The sequence below is a fragment of the Hyla sarda genome, chromosome 1 (assembly GCF_029499605.1).
Source record: "Hyla sarda isolate aHylSar1 chromosome 1, aHylSar1.hap1, whole genome shotgun sequence".
Lineage (NCBI taxonomy): Eukaryota > Metazoa > Chordata > Amphibia > Anura > Hylidae > Hyla > Hyla sarda.
This window is the reverse complement of record NC_079189.1, coordinates 394,214,536-394,228,693: the sequence shown is the minus strand read 5'-3', so window position 1 is coordinate 394,228,693 and position 14,158 is coordinate 394,214,536. Positions and strand designations below refer to the sequence as shown.

At 43.9% G+C, this 14,158-nt stretch overlaps 1 protein-coding gene and 1 long non-coding RNA gene across 8 annotated transcripts in view; one reads left to right on the top strand and one right to left on the bottom strand.

Moving 5' to 3' along the window:
* LOC130276536 (uncharacterized) overlaps positions 1-10,352 on the bottom strand; it is a 96,717-nt gene extending 86,365 nt beyond the window's left edge. For both annotated transcript variants that reach the window (XR_008845160.1, XR_008845161.1), the window contains exon 1: positions 10,219-10,352. This is a non-coding gene — a long non-coding RNA (uncharacterized LOC130276536). The remainder of the gene's footprint in view (positions 1-10,218) is intronic.
* Positions 10,278-14,158, top strand: part of DCAF11 (DDB1 and CUL4 associated factor 11) — a 46,177-nt gene continuing 42,296 nt past the window's right edge. The window contains exons 1-2 of one of the 6 annotated variants that reach the window (XM_056525926.1): positions 10,278-10,417; positions 13,866-14,031. In XM_056525926.1, coding sequence (XP_056381901.1) covers positions 13,877-14,031 — 155 coding nt within the window. In that variant the 5' untranslated portion in view covers positions 10,278-10,417; positions 13,866-13,876. Of the gene's footprint in view, positions 10,418-10,445; positions 10,489-13,830; positions 14,032-14,158 lie in introns of those variants that run through there. The other 5 variants (XM_056525915.1, XM_056525935.1, XM_056525950.1 and 2 more) reach the window with 5 other exon arrangements.

The window sequence follows — 14,158 nt, the reverse complement described above, 5'->3', positions numbered from 1 at the left end:
AGGGCGGACCTGGATGTAAGCATAACACTTGCCTTCGCCACCAATACCCTACGGCAGTTTTTCCCAAAACAGGGTGCCTCCAGTTGTTGCAAAACTCCTAGCATGCCTGGACAGTCAATGGATGCCCGGCAATACTGGGAGTTGTTGTTTTGCAACAGCTTGAGGCTCTGTTTTGAAAACGGTGCCGTACTTGACATTTCTCATTTTTATTGGGGGGAGGGTTCACTGTGTATGGATGTGTATATATGTAGTGTTTTACCCTTTATTTTGTGTTAGTGTAGTGTAGTGTTTTTAGGGTACATTCACATGGGTGGTGGTTCACAGCGAGTTTTCTGCTGGGAGTTTGAGCTGCAGCGGAAAATTTGCTGCACCTCAAACTTGCAGTGGGGAAACTCACTGTAAACCCCAACCCGTGTGAATGTACCCTGTACATTCACATGGGGGGGGGGGGGGACCTCCAGCTGTTGCAAAACTACAACTCCCAGCATGCACTGACCATGCATGCTGGGAGTTGTAGTTTTGCAGCAGCTGAAGGCACACGGGTTCTCAGTGTTTTGCCACTACTGTGCCTCCATCTGTTGCAAAACTACAACTCCCAGCATGCACTGACAGCCGAAGGGCATGCTGGGAGTTGTAGCAATGCAACAGCTGGAGGGGTACAGTTTGGAGACCACTGTGTAGTGGCCTCCAAACTGTGGCCCTCCAGATGTTGCAAAACTACAACTCTCCGAATGCCCAGACTGTCCAGGCATGCTGGGAGTTGTAGTTCTGCCACATCTGAAGGGACAACTCCCAGCATGCCTGAACTGTCTGGGCATGCTGAGAGTTGTAGTTTTGCAGCATCTGGAGGGCTGTTTGGAGACACTATACAGTGATCTCCAAACTTTGGACCTACAGATGATGCAAAACTACAACTCCCAGCATGCCCAGAAAGCCAACAGCTACCTGGGCATGCTGGAAGTTGTAGTTTTGTATCATCTGAAAGGCCACAGTGTGCGCCTGCACCGCCGCCTGACCTGATCGCCGCATACCTCCTGCCGCCGCTGATCTCTCCCGCCACCACCTGCAACTCCTTTACTGGTTCCCCCTGCTCTGCCTGGACCACCATTGGTGGGCAGAGCTAACCTTTGAAGCCCTTGCCCCCATCTGCTATTGGTTGGTCGCTTGCGGACGACCAATGGCAGGGGATAGGAGGAGGTGGCACCACTGCAACCTCACTCCTATCCTTCAGGATGGTTGGAGCTGTCTCTGATAGCCTCAATCATCCTCATTTTCTGGGTGATCGGGTCACCAGGGACCCAATCAGCCCGAAAAAAACGTGACTTGCCGGTGAATTGACCGGTGAATCACGGCGATAGCTGTTATGGGGGGGGGGGGGGGGGGGTCTCAGGACCCTGCTAGGCATTGCCACGGGATGCCTGCTGAATGATTTCAGCAGGCATCCCGTTCTGATCACCGTACGGCGAGCAGCGGTGATCGGAAATAGGGGGGGCATACAGGTATGCCCTCCATCCTTATGGACTTTGCTGAGATACAACTCCAGAAGCAATTCCTCAACTTAACAGTGTCATACTGGACCAGGATCTGAAGCAAGTGATGCCCAGTTTTCTGTTGCAAGGGCTGGACTGGCCTACCGGGATACTGGGAATTTTCCGTGTAGGCAGTCCATCCTCTGGGCTAGCAGGGGCCAGCCAACATCTGAACTATATGCTTGGCCACTCAACACTGCCAGCCTGGCCCTTTCTGCAGGCTGATTCACTGTGGGCCGACTGGCCATTTTGTTGCCAGGCTGCCCACCACCTACTGGCACAAGGTCCTAAGTTATTAGTATCAGGACTGTACTTAATATGGGAGAGGGGATACGTAATAACGAAATATAGCTCTGTACCTAAAATGCGGGGTTCTGCCTAAATAACTAATACTGAGGCTCAATCTATTTACCTAATGTTGTCAGGTCTACCTACCCAAAATATGAGAGTCTACTTCAATACTTAATATTAGGGGGCATTATAACTGTATGGGGCACTATGGATTGTATTTTGTGCAGGTAAGGAATAGATAAATAGGATGCTGGAAATGTGAGGAACCTAAGATGTTTGTCTGGACAAGTCATGGCTGGGGGAAGTTGTCATGAGGACCTTGGATGGATGGAAAAGATTGTAAAAGGGAACAAATCCAACCAGAGAAGAATTCACCTGAGAGTCACTGGATGTAACAGTATGTGATCACCTGTATGTCTGCAGAGCCTCTATAGAGCAGGTATCTACTACTATATGGTCACTGCATGAATGAATATTATTTATATTCATGCTTGTATACACCTACAACTGACTTTGACCATGAGATTATGTGTTTATATATTCCACTTATTTACTTTTGTGCGTAGAAAGGAATTAGGTAAAGGTGTTATCAATTACTGCTAAATTTGCCACAGTGCATTTTGCACTACAATTTTTCTGCAAGATGGGGTGACATAGTATGTGGGCTGGTGGGATCTATGTTCCAGGGCTGCTTTTTAGTCCAAGTCCATCCCTGGGTCCACTGTGGCAAACTCCTCATGCGGTGACAGGAGCTGCAAGGCATGTGTGCTCACTGTGTATCATTGCCAGTGTATAATAGAAGTTTTTTACCCCTCTGCCTGTTGTCTAAATTTGGCGCAGCTGCGTTAAATTTATCATTCTTGCGCAGCTACTTTCTTGAATTGCGTTTAAATTTAGAATTCTCCTCAGAGCATAAATTTACACCGCAGCTCTATTTAGTAGGAGCTTTGTCTGCACGTATCTGCACCTAAACAGTAAGTGTGTCCTCGTTATTAGTTTTAGAATTTTTTTTCTTCATTATGTAGAGTTTTAATCTCACAATAATACCACTTTTTGCACCCAATTATAACACATCAATTATACCAATGTCCTTATTCTTCATTTAACATCTGTGACACCCCTGTGCAAATCACCATCACCTCAAATGTACATGGTGCACTCTACCTTCTGGGCCTTGTTGTGCGCCCGCAGAGCACTTTGCACCCACATATGTGGTATCTCCGTACTCTGGCTAAATTGTGTCCTAAAAAATGGGGATCTTTTTTGGCATTTACCTCTTGTGAAAATGTAAAGTATGCGGCAGCACCTGCATGTCAGTGTAAATAATTTTATTTTTATACACTAACATACTGGTGTAGACTCCAACTGTTCCTTTTCATAATGGGTAAAAGGAGAAAAAGCCCCCCAAAATCTGTAAGGCAATTTCTCCCGAGTACGGCGATACCCCATATGTGACCCTAAAATGTTGCCTTGAAATACCACAGGGCTCCAAAGTGAGAGAGCACCATGCGCATTTAAGGCCTAAATTAGGGTTTTGCATAGGAGTGGACATAGGGGTATTCTATGCCAGTGTTTCCCAAACAGGGTGCCTCCAGCTGTTGCAAAACTCCCAACATGCCTGGACAGTCAATGGCTGTCCGGCAATACTGGGAGTTGTTGTTTTGCAACAGCTGGAGGCTCCATTTTGGAAACAGTAGGCACACGGGTTGGGAAAAAGAGTTAGGAAACGAACAATGTTTCCCAACTAGTGTGCCTCCAGCTGTTGCAAAACTATAATTCCCAGCATGGCCAGACATGCTGGAAGTTGTATTTCGGCAATATCTGAAGCATCAGATGTTGACGAACTACAACTCCCAGCATGCTTGGGCAGTCTGGGAATGCTGGGAGTTGTAGTTTTGCAACAGCTGGAGGTCCACAGTTTGTAGACCACTGTATAATGGTCTCCAATCTGTGGTCTTCCAGATGTTACAGAACCTCAACTCCCAGCATGCCTCGACAGAGTGGGCATGCTGAGATTTGTAATTTTGGAACATCTGGAAGAGCACAGATTGGAGACCATTATACAGTGGTCTCCAAACTGTGGCCCTCCAGATGTTGCAAAACTACAACTCCCAGCATGCCCAGAAAGCCAAAGGCTGTCTGGGCATGCTGGGAGTTGCAGTTTTGAAATCTGGGGGGGGGGGGGGGGGAATGAAACCCCCCGTGGTCAAATGGTAAGATGGCTGGCTATCAGTGATAGCCACCATCTTACCGGGCGCTGGGGAAAAGTATAACGGAAAGCAGTAAATTGTAAAAATAAAAGGAGAATGATCTACAGTGTTAAGTGGATTACAAAGCTATTTTAATGTGACGGAGCTTGTTCAATGATAAGTAAGCTATCAAACATTTCCTATGTAAATGTATTAAATTGTTGGATCATAAAATAACAAAACCAATATCCAAGTGATCTAATGAATAACTGAACTGGAAACAAATATTCTATATGCAAATTATTTTAAAAGTGCCTTGGAATAACCAAGGAGTAAAAAGCAATATAAAGCAAACCAAAGGAGGAATTGAGATAGGAAAGTAAAAACATTCTGGTGGTTCCTTAGTAGAACTTTCCTTCAGACATAGAAAGGATTGCTACGTGCAGTTAAAAAAGACGCACTTACGTCAAAATTTTTGGTGCAAAGGAAAAGAACGCAGGTAATAAATCCATGTGTACTATAGATGTCACTCCAAGGTACCCTGATTCAGCCACATCTGGAGGATATGCTCTACCAAAACGTGCGCCAAAAAATGCGCAAAAAAAAGGGCTTGCGCAAAATTTGGGGCAAAAAAATATACACAAAACAGGGGTAAAATCTTTGATACATGTCCCCCACTGACTCTGGTCTAGCCCGAACTGACCTAACTAGAGACTTGATCGCCACCTCTAATTCTAAGATAGAGCTAAACAACTATTGGACAGGAGTTGGACATTTCACTGAATACTACTTCTGTAAATATTGGAACACACTTTTATAAAAGCAATTGTTAAAGAGTCTTTCTAACACCTTGGTAAATTTTCTGAAAAATCGTGAAGCACAGTTTCATATTGACATGTATTTCAGATTAGGTGCTAAAATACCGGAATGGGACAATTTTCTCCTCACCTGCATTCTGCGTCAGAGCTTTTCGTTTTGTCTCTATACGAGTTGTCTCCAGGGCCATAGTATAGAATTATGCACTGTAGACGGATGCTATACAGATGCAAGCTCTGGCTCATATGAATAGTGATATAAATAGGGAGCAGAAAGAACAGCGCCCTAATTCTGGCATTTAGTTGCCAAATTTTAAATACATGTCAATTTGAACATTGACAGTGGACAGCGCTGCACCATAGGCATTTGCCAGCTTTTTATTAGAGGTACATATTAGAGGTAACATGTTGCAGAAGACTTAGGCTAAGTTTCCACTTGTTTTTTTTTTCTGGCAGTTTTTGGATATCTGCCACTGAAATTTTTGAGCCAAAGCCAGAAGTGTATTCAAAAGGAATGGGAAATATAAAGGAAGGACTTACACTTCTCCTGCCTTATGGATCCACTTCTGACTTTGGCTCATAAACTGCCGTGGCAGTATTCCAATAACTGCCAGAAAAAAAAAGTGGAAACTTAGTCTTAGTGAATGCATGTAAAACTATAATAAGATTTACAGCTTTTTCTGCATTTTAAACCCAGCCTTAAATATATATATATATATATATATATATATATATATATATATATATATATAAAAATAACAAGAGACCAGCAGTACACAAAAAGCTAGTGCAAAAACAGGTGGAGGTTTATTGCATTATCCCAGTATACAAAGGAGCGAGCTTGAAAACGGCCTCTCGCTGAAACCTCGCTTCTGTGTACACTGGGATAAGGCAATAAACCTCCACCTGTTTTTGCACTAGCATTTTGTGTACTGCTGGTCTCTTGTTTTGTATTTACCTGTGAACCTCTCACCAAGGTCCACATCCAGCGTGCACCACCTTGCTTTTTTTTTTTTCATTTAACCCCTTCCCGACCTATGACATACCTGTACGTCATGAGTGGCAAGGTGTTGCCGACCCATGACATACAGGTACGTCATGAACATTTTTGCCGCTACTCGCGGCATCCCGCAGCGCCCGATAAGATGGTGGCTATCACTGATAGCCAGCCATCTTACCATGCGACCACGGGGGGTTTCATCCCCCCCAGCGATCGCTGCTATCAGCTTGTCAAATCTGACTAGCTGATTCGCTATCAGAATACTTAGCAGTGCGGTGTGTGAGTCCCGATCACAGGGATCGGGACACACACCGCTCTGCTAAGTGTCCCTTACCCGTCCCCCAGCGTCACTGACCCGGCCATGCGGTGTCCCGAGCAGTCCCGGCGCGAGCGGCGTCCTCCAGGAGGTCCCGGCGGTGGTGCGTCCCGGCGGTGAGTTTCCGGCAGCAGTGCGGCATCTTCATTGGCAGCAGTGAGATCGCCGTAAAGCGATCTCACTGCTGCCTCTGGTAGTTTCAAAACTGCAACTCCCAGCATGCCCAGACAGCCTTTGGCTTTCTGGGCATGCTGGGAGTTGTAGCTTTGCAACATCTGGAGGTCCACAGTTTGGAGACCACTGTATAATGGTCTCCAATCTGTGCTCTTCCAGATGTTGCAAAACTACAAATCTCAGCATGCTCAGTCTGTCGAGGCATGCTGGGAGATGTAGTTCTCTAACATCTGGAAGAGCACAGATTGGAGACCATTATACAGTGGTCTACAAACTGTGGACCTCCAGATGTTGCAAAACTACAACTCCCAGCATGCCCAGACTGCCCAAGCATGCTGGAAGTTGTAGTTTGGCAACATCTGATCCTTCAGATATTGGCGAACTACAACTTCCAGCATGCCTGGGCAGTCTGGGCATGCTGGGAGTTGTAGTTTTGCAACAACTGGAGGCACACTAGTTGGGAAACATTGTCCGTTTCCTACCTCAGTGCCTCCAGCTGTTGCAATTGTTGCAAAACTATAACTCCCAGCATGCACTGACAGACCATGCATGCTGGGAGTTGTAGTTTTGCAACAGCTGGAGGCACACTGGTTTGGAAACACTAAGTTTGGTTGCAAAACACTTGAAAGTTTATTACTTAACTTAGTGTTTCCAAACCAGTGTGCCTCCAGCTGTTGCAAAACTACAACTCCCAGCATGCACGGACAGCCAAAGGGCATACTCGGAGTTTGCAACAGCTGGATGTTTGCCCCCTCCCCCCAATGTGAATGTACAGGGTACACTCACATGGGCGGAGGTTTACAGTGAGTGCTGCAAGTTTGAGATGGCGCAAATTTTGCGCTGCAGCTCAAACTTCCAGCTGCAAACTTGCTGTGAACCTCTGCCCATGTGACTGTACCCTAAAAACACTACACTAACCTAAAATAAAAAGTAAAAAACACTACATATACGCATACCCCCTACACAGCCCCCCTCCCCCAAAAAAATGAAAAACGTCTGGTACGCTACTGTTTCCAAAACGGTGCCTCCAGCTGTTGCACAATAACAACTCCAAGTATTGCCGGACAGCCATTGACTCTCCAGGCATGCTGGGAGTTTTGCAACAGCTGGAGGCACCCTGTTTGGGAATCATTGGCATAGAATACCCCTATGTCCACCCCTATGCAAATCCCTAATTTAGGCCTCAAATGCGCATGGTGCTCTCTCACTTTGGAGCCCTGTCGTACTTCAGGGCAACAGTTTTGGGACACATATGGGGTATCGCCGTACTCGGGAGAAATTGCCTTACAAATTTTGGGGGGCTTTTTCTTCTTTAACCCCTTATGAAAAGGTGAACTTGGGGTCTACACCAGCATGTTAGTGTAAAAAAATTGCCCTATACTGTTCATTTTCACAAGAGGTAAAAGGGAAAAAAGACCCTCTAAATTTGTAATGCAATTTCTCCCGAGTACGGAGATACCCCATATGTGGGCGCAAAGTGCTCTGGGGGCGCACAACAAGGCCCAGAAGGGAGAGTGCACCATGTACATTTGAGGCGATTTGCACAGGGGTGGCTGATTGTTACAGCAGTTCTGAAAAACGCAAAACAATAAATATCCATATGTGACCCCATTTTGAAAACTACACCCCTCACGGAATGTAATAAGGGGTGCAGTGAGCATTTACACCCCACTGGTGTATGAAAGATTTTTGGAACAGTGGTCTGTGAAAATGAAAAATAACATTTTTCATTTGCACAGTCCACTGTTTCAAATATCTGTCAAACGCCAGTGGGGTGTAAATGCTCACTGCACCCCTTATTAAATTCCATGAGGGGTGTAATTTCCAAAATGGGGTCACATGTGGGGGGGTACACTGTTCTGGCACCATAGGGGCTTCCTAAATGGGACATGCCCCCCAAAAAACCCTTTCAGAAAAACTCACTCTCCAAAATCCCATTGTCGCTCCTTCCCTTCTGAGCCCTCTACTGCGCCCGTCGAACAATGTACATACGCATATGAGGTATTTCCTTACTCGAGAGAAATTGGGTTACAAATTTTAGGGTGATTTCTCTCCTTTTACCCCTTGTAAAAATTCAAAAATTGGGTCTACAAGAACATGCGAGTGTAAAAAATGAAGATTTAGAATTTTCTCATTCACTTTGTTGCTATTCCTGTGAAACACCTAAAGGGTTAAAACACTTACTGAATGCCATTTTGAATACTTTGGGGGGTGCAGTTTTTATAATGGGGTCATTTATGGGGTATTTCTAATATGAAGACCCTTCAAATCCACTTCCAACCTGAACTGGGCCCTGAAAAATTACGATTTTGAAAATCTTGAGAAAAATTGGAAAATTGCTGCTGAACTTTGAAGCCCTCTGATGTCTTCCAAAAGTAAAAACTTGTCAATTTTTTGATGCAAACATAAAGTAGACATATTGTATATGTGAATCAATAATTTATTTGGAATATCCATTTTCCTTTCAAGCAGAGACTTTCAAAGTTAGAAAAATGCTAAATTTTCAAAATTTTCATGAAATTTTTAGATTTTTTTTTTACCAAGAAAGGATACAAATATCAGTGAAATTTTACCAATAACATAAAGTAGAATATGTCACGAAAAAACAATCTCGGAATCAGAATGATAAGTGAAAGCATTCCAGAGTTATTAATGTTTAAAGTGACAGTGGTCAGATGTGCAAAAAATGCCCAGGTCCTGAAGGTGAAAATGGGCTGGGTCATGAAGGGGTTATCCAGGAAAAAACTTTTTTTCTTATATAAACTAGCTCCAGAAAGTTAAACAGATTTGTAAATGACTTCTATTAAATAATCTTAATCCTTTCAATAATTATCAGCTGCTGAAGTTGAGTTGCTGTTTTCTGTCTGGCAACAGTGCTTTCTGCTGACATCTCTGCTGGTCTCGGGAACTGCACAGAGTAGAAGAGGTTTGCTATGGGGATTTGCTTTTAAACTGGGCGGTTCCCGAGAAACGTGTCATCAGAGAGCACTTAGACAGAAAATAACTCAACTTCAGCAACTCATAAGTACTGAAAGGATTAAGATTTTTTTTAATAGAAGTCATTTACAACTCTGTTTAACTTTCTGGAGCCAGTTTATATATAAAAAAAAAGTTGTTTCCTGGATAACCCCTTTAAAGTTGTGCTGCTCTTCTGAGACTTTATATATATATATATATATATATATATATATATATACACAAAAAATTATGGAGGTGCAGCACAACCAAGGCAAAGTTCAAGAAATAGGTGGGTGCAGGCAACTAATTGGCCCCGGTTAAAAGCCCCAATCCAGATAGAGCAGCAAAAAGATAGTCGCAGCACTCCAAAAAGTAGAGAAAATATAAAGTGGCTTTATTCCATATCACAGATACAGATGCACCTGTATCAGTGATATGGAATAAAGCCACTTTATATTTTTTCTACTTTTTGGAGTGCTGCGACTATCTTTTTGCTGCTATAATTTATATATATATATATATATATATATATATATATATATATATATATATATATTAGTGGTAATATTTTTTCTATTTTTTTTTTGGGGGGGGGGGGGCTTTCTGTTGGTCATTTCCTTGAGGATCACTCCAAACAGACCCCAGTCTGAAGTAGCTGATAAGAGAACTATAGATAGTGGCCCAGATTTATCAAACTGTGTGGTGAAAAAAAAGGTGAAGTGACTTTCCCACAGCAACCAATCACAACTCAGCTAACGAGCTCTGGTAAATTGAAAGCTGAGCTGTGATTGGTTGCTGTGGGAAAATCGCTCTACTTTTTCTCTCACGCAGTTTGATAAATCCGAGTCAATATCTCGACATTCATGAGAATGATTAGAATTAGTCCTTCCATTCTAAAGTCTAGGTACATCCTGAAATTAAGAGGTTAACCCGTCTCCTCGGTTACCGAATCCACCAGCTCCCGGTCGCTATTCCATAACGCAACATCGTAAACAACTAAACAAGAGGGCGGGGCGAACAGGAACCAGTTGCTGGCTGCGCTGTAGAACTCGGGAGAGCAGTTGACCAATCAGGTGTTAGTCACGTGCTGAGTCTGGGAAGCGGAAGCAGAGGAGAGACGTCCTGCGGGGATGTAAACAGTGTGTGTAGGTATCCTCTTATATAACTTATTGTTATCGCTATACGGGCCCTGTGTGTGCCAGGCAGCACTACCGAGGTAACGAGTGTAGTGGGGAATATCTGGGCTGGGTAATCCCCTCGTACTGCTTATGCCATGTCACCTGGTAGAGTGTACCGTAATGTCTGTACAGGCTATGCTTACTGTGCTGATCTAAAGTGTGTGTGTGTGCGCGTGTGCTGGATACTGATACTGCACGATCCGATATAGATTACACTCCCTATAGTCGCTCAACTAGCAATTCGGTCTCCAAACTGCGTCCCTCCAGATGTTGCAAAACTACAACTCCCAGCATGCCCGGACAGCCGTTGGCTGTCCGGGCATGCTGGGAGTTGTAGTTTTGCAACATCTGGAGGGACGCAGTTTGGAGACCACTGCCCTAATATATTGCCATGTTTCTACTGGCTCTCTGTAATTGGGGACAGATCCAATAAGACTGAAGTGTTGGGTTGGACCATGGGCATGTCATGATGTCCTCATATAAAATACAGCACAATAATAGTTGGAAATTGATATTTGTTGCATAATCAGGTCTTAGTGTCATGTCACACAGGTACAATTCATTATTCAGCTGTCAACAATGTTTGCAGGGCGGGGGCAAGGATATTTGCCACCTTAGGCAAAAGCTAAGTTTGCCACCCCTTACTCCATCCATTGGCCTGCCCTTTATTACTGGGGTGACACACTGTAACAAGCCCGCTCCTCATGTAATTAGCTTACTACTGGGGTGACACACTGTAACAAACCTCCTCCGTATGGTGCTGGCTGAGCGAATGGTTTGGATGGTGGTTGTCTAACTTTCTTGCCACAGGCAGAGCGGTGCCCCCCCATCAAGAGGGTGCTCTAGGATGCTGCCTATTTTGCCTATAGGCAGAGCCAGCCCTGAATGTTTGGAAGCCCCGTAGAAAATAAATCGAGGATGCGTGTGAACATCCCATTCACTCAAGGAACAGTTTTCCTCCATTTTTGGGGACGGAGCCCCCACGGTCAGCTTGTTATCCTCATTCTTTTGGATAGGATATCACTTTTAGTTAAAGTTAAAGAACATCTGCAGCAAAAGACAACTTATCCCCTATCCACAGGATAAGGGATAAGTGTCTGATCGCGGGGGGTCCGACCGCTGGGACCCCCAGAATCTCCCAAATGGGGCCCCGCATTGCCGCTCTATGTGAGCGGCTAATGCACGTAGCATCGACCTCTCTGAGGTCGACGGTACGCCCCCTCCCCATACAGATCTATGGGAGAGGCCTCTCCCATAGAACTACATGGAGGAGGTGCGTCGGCCGCAAAGTGATGCTGCGGCCGGCACGCCTCCTGCACGGGCCATTGCCCCGTCCGTGCAGGAGTTCGCGGGGGGTCCCAGCGGTTTGATCCCCCGCAATCAAACACTTCTCTTATCCTGTGGATAGGGGATAAGTTGTCTTTTGCTGCAGATGTTCTTTAAAGGGGTACTCCAGTGGAAAACATTATTATTATTTTTTTTTATCAACTGATGCCAGAACGTTAAACAGATTTGTAAAAATCTTAATCCAGCACTTATCAGCTGCTGTATACTACAGAGAAAGTTCTTTTCTATTTGAATTTCCTTTCTGTCTGACCACAGTGCTCTCTGCTGACACCTCTGTCCGGAACTGTCCAGAGCAGGAGAGGTTTGCTATGGGATTTACTCCTACTCTGGACAGTTCCTGACATGGACAGAGGTGTCAGCAGAGAGCACTGTGGTCAGACAGAAAGGAAATTCAAAAAGAAAATGCTTCCTCTGGAGCATACAACAGCTGATAAGTACTGGAAGGATTAAGGTTTTTTAATAGAAGTAATTTACAAATATATTTAACTTTCTGGCACCAGTTAATAAAAAAAAAAAAAAGGTTTTCCAGTGGAGTACCCCTTTTAAGTCCTGTAAGGATGCACCTTTTAGACATCTCAGATTTGAAGGTGCAGTCATATTCTTATTCTGTTGTTCTTTGAAAACATACACACACACATATACATGCATACATATATATATATATATATATATATATATAAATATATATATTTTCACATAGTTTAACTTGCTACATAGTTAATACTTGGTTATTATTAATTAATTATTAATAATCTGCCATAAATGTGTTATACATGTGGAATACATTTAACAGGAACCTTTAAGGTGTTTTGTGTTGCACGATTACTCCTGTGGAAAACGTTTTTTTTTTTTTTTTTATATCAACTGGTGCCAGAAAGTTAAACAGATTTGTAAGTCACTTCTATTTAAAAATCTTAATCCTTCCAGGACTTATTAGCTGCTGAATACTACAGAGGAAATTATTTTCTTTTTGGAACACAGTGCTCTCTGCTGAATCACGAGCACAGTGCTCTCTGCTGACATCTCTGTCCATTTTAGCAACTGACCTTAGCAGCATATGTTTGCTATGGGGATTTTCTCCTACTCTGGACAGTTCCTAAAATGGACAGAGATGTCAGCAGAGAGCACTGTGCTTGTGATTCAGCAGAGATTTCTGTGTTCCAAAAAGAAAATAATTTCTTCTGTAGTATTCAGCAGCTAATAAGTACTGGAAGGATTAAGATTTTTTTAATAGAAGTAATTTACAAATCTGTTTAACTTTCTGTCACCAGTTGATTTAAAAAAAAAAAAAAAAAAAAAAAAAAAAGTTTTCCACCGGAGTACCCCTTTAACATTCCATAGGTAGCTATCAGGTTCTCGCTATTATTAAGTCCAGTGTCCCATTAAACCTGTAGCTTTTCTTTAAAATCCATACGTAGAACCAGAAGAGGTAGCAGTTTACATATTTGAGGCTTAGTTAAGCCCTTACTGATAGCATACCAGAAACGAGGCTTCAAGTCACCTAGTGATCCCCAGTGGCTACTTCCTGCCCCGCCTGGCCTGATTGACAGGTCTCTCTCAGTTTTTGTGGATAAGGAGAGATCAGTAAGGTAGCTTGTCCCATTTTCATGCTGTGTTGACGTGTTCCTGTTCCTGATAGGTTCCTATTAAAGTGAGACATGTCAAATGTTTTGATCAATCAATGATCTCAGTGCTGTGACCCTCACCAATCTTAAGATCGATCAGAGAGAAGGGCACAGTAGCATGCTCCACTCCCCGGCTCTCAGTAATCTCCATTCTGCAACTTTATGATAAGTCTATGGGGGCCGTCCTGTGAAGCAGAGTGAAGATAACTGAGAGCAGGGGGGGGGGGGGGGATGGGGTAAAGCGTTGCTACCACATGCTTCTCCTCACTTGTGGCTGCAGGACTGAAACCCCAAAAGATCAAAACTTTGGCAGGTCTCTGTGACATGTCAAAAGTCCAAAGTAGAAAAGCTTCAGAAAAATGTGCCGGTCATTGATAATCATCATCTTTCTTTTTGTGTGTTGCCAAGGCTTTTTTTTATATTAAGGCTTATATGGTGTGCAGGGGAATGGAGAATGGGAACTCGCAGTAGCAGCAGTGCAGGTGGAGGAGAAGCTTCAGGGGATTCTCCAAGAGGATCCCGAAACAACTCAGGATCTCGTGGTCTACAGGATGATGATGACGAGGAGAACGTTGACCTGGCGCAGGTATTGGCGTACCTTCTGCGCAGGTAACAACACCCCACATGCCACTGTACATGACACTTACATATCAGTACATAAAGTGTTGGTCCCTGACCTTTGCCCAGATGTGTATCTTGGGTCCAAACCTTTTTTATCCTCTGTATCTGCTTTAAG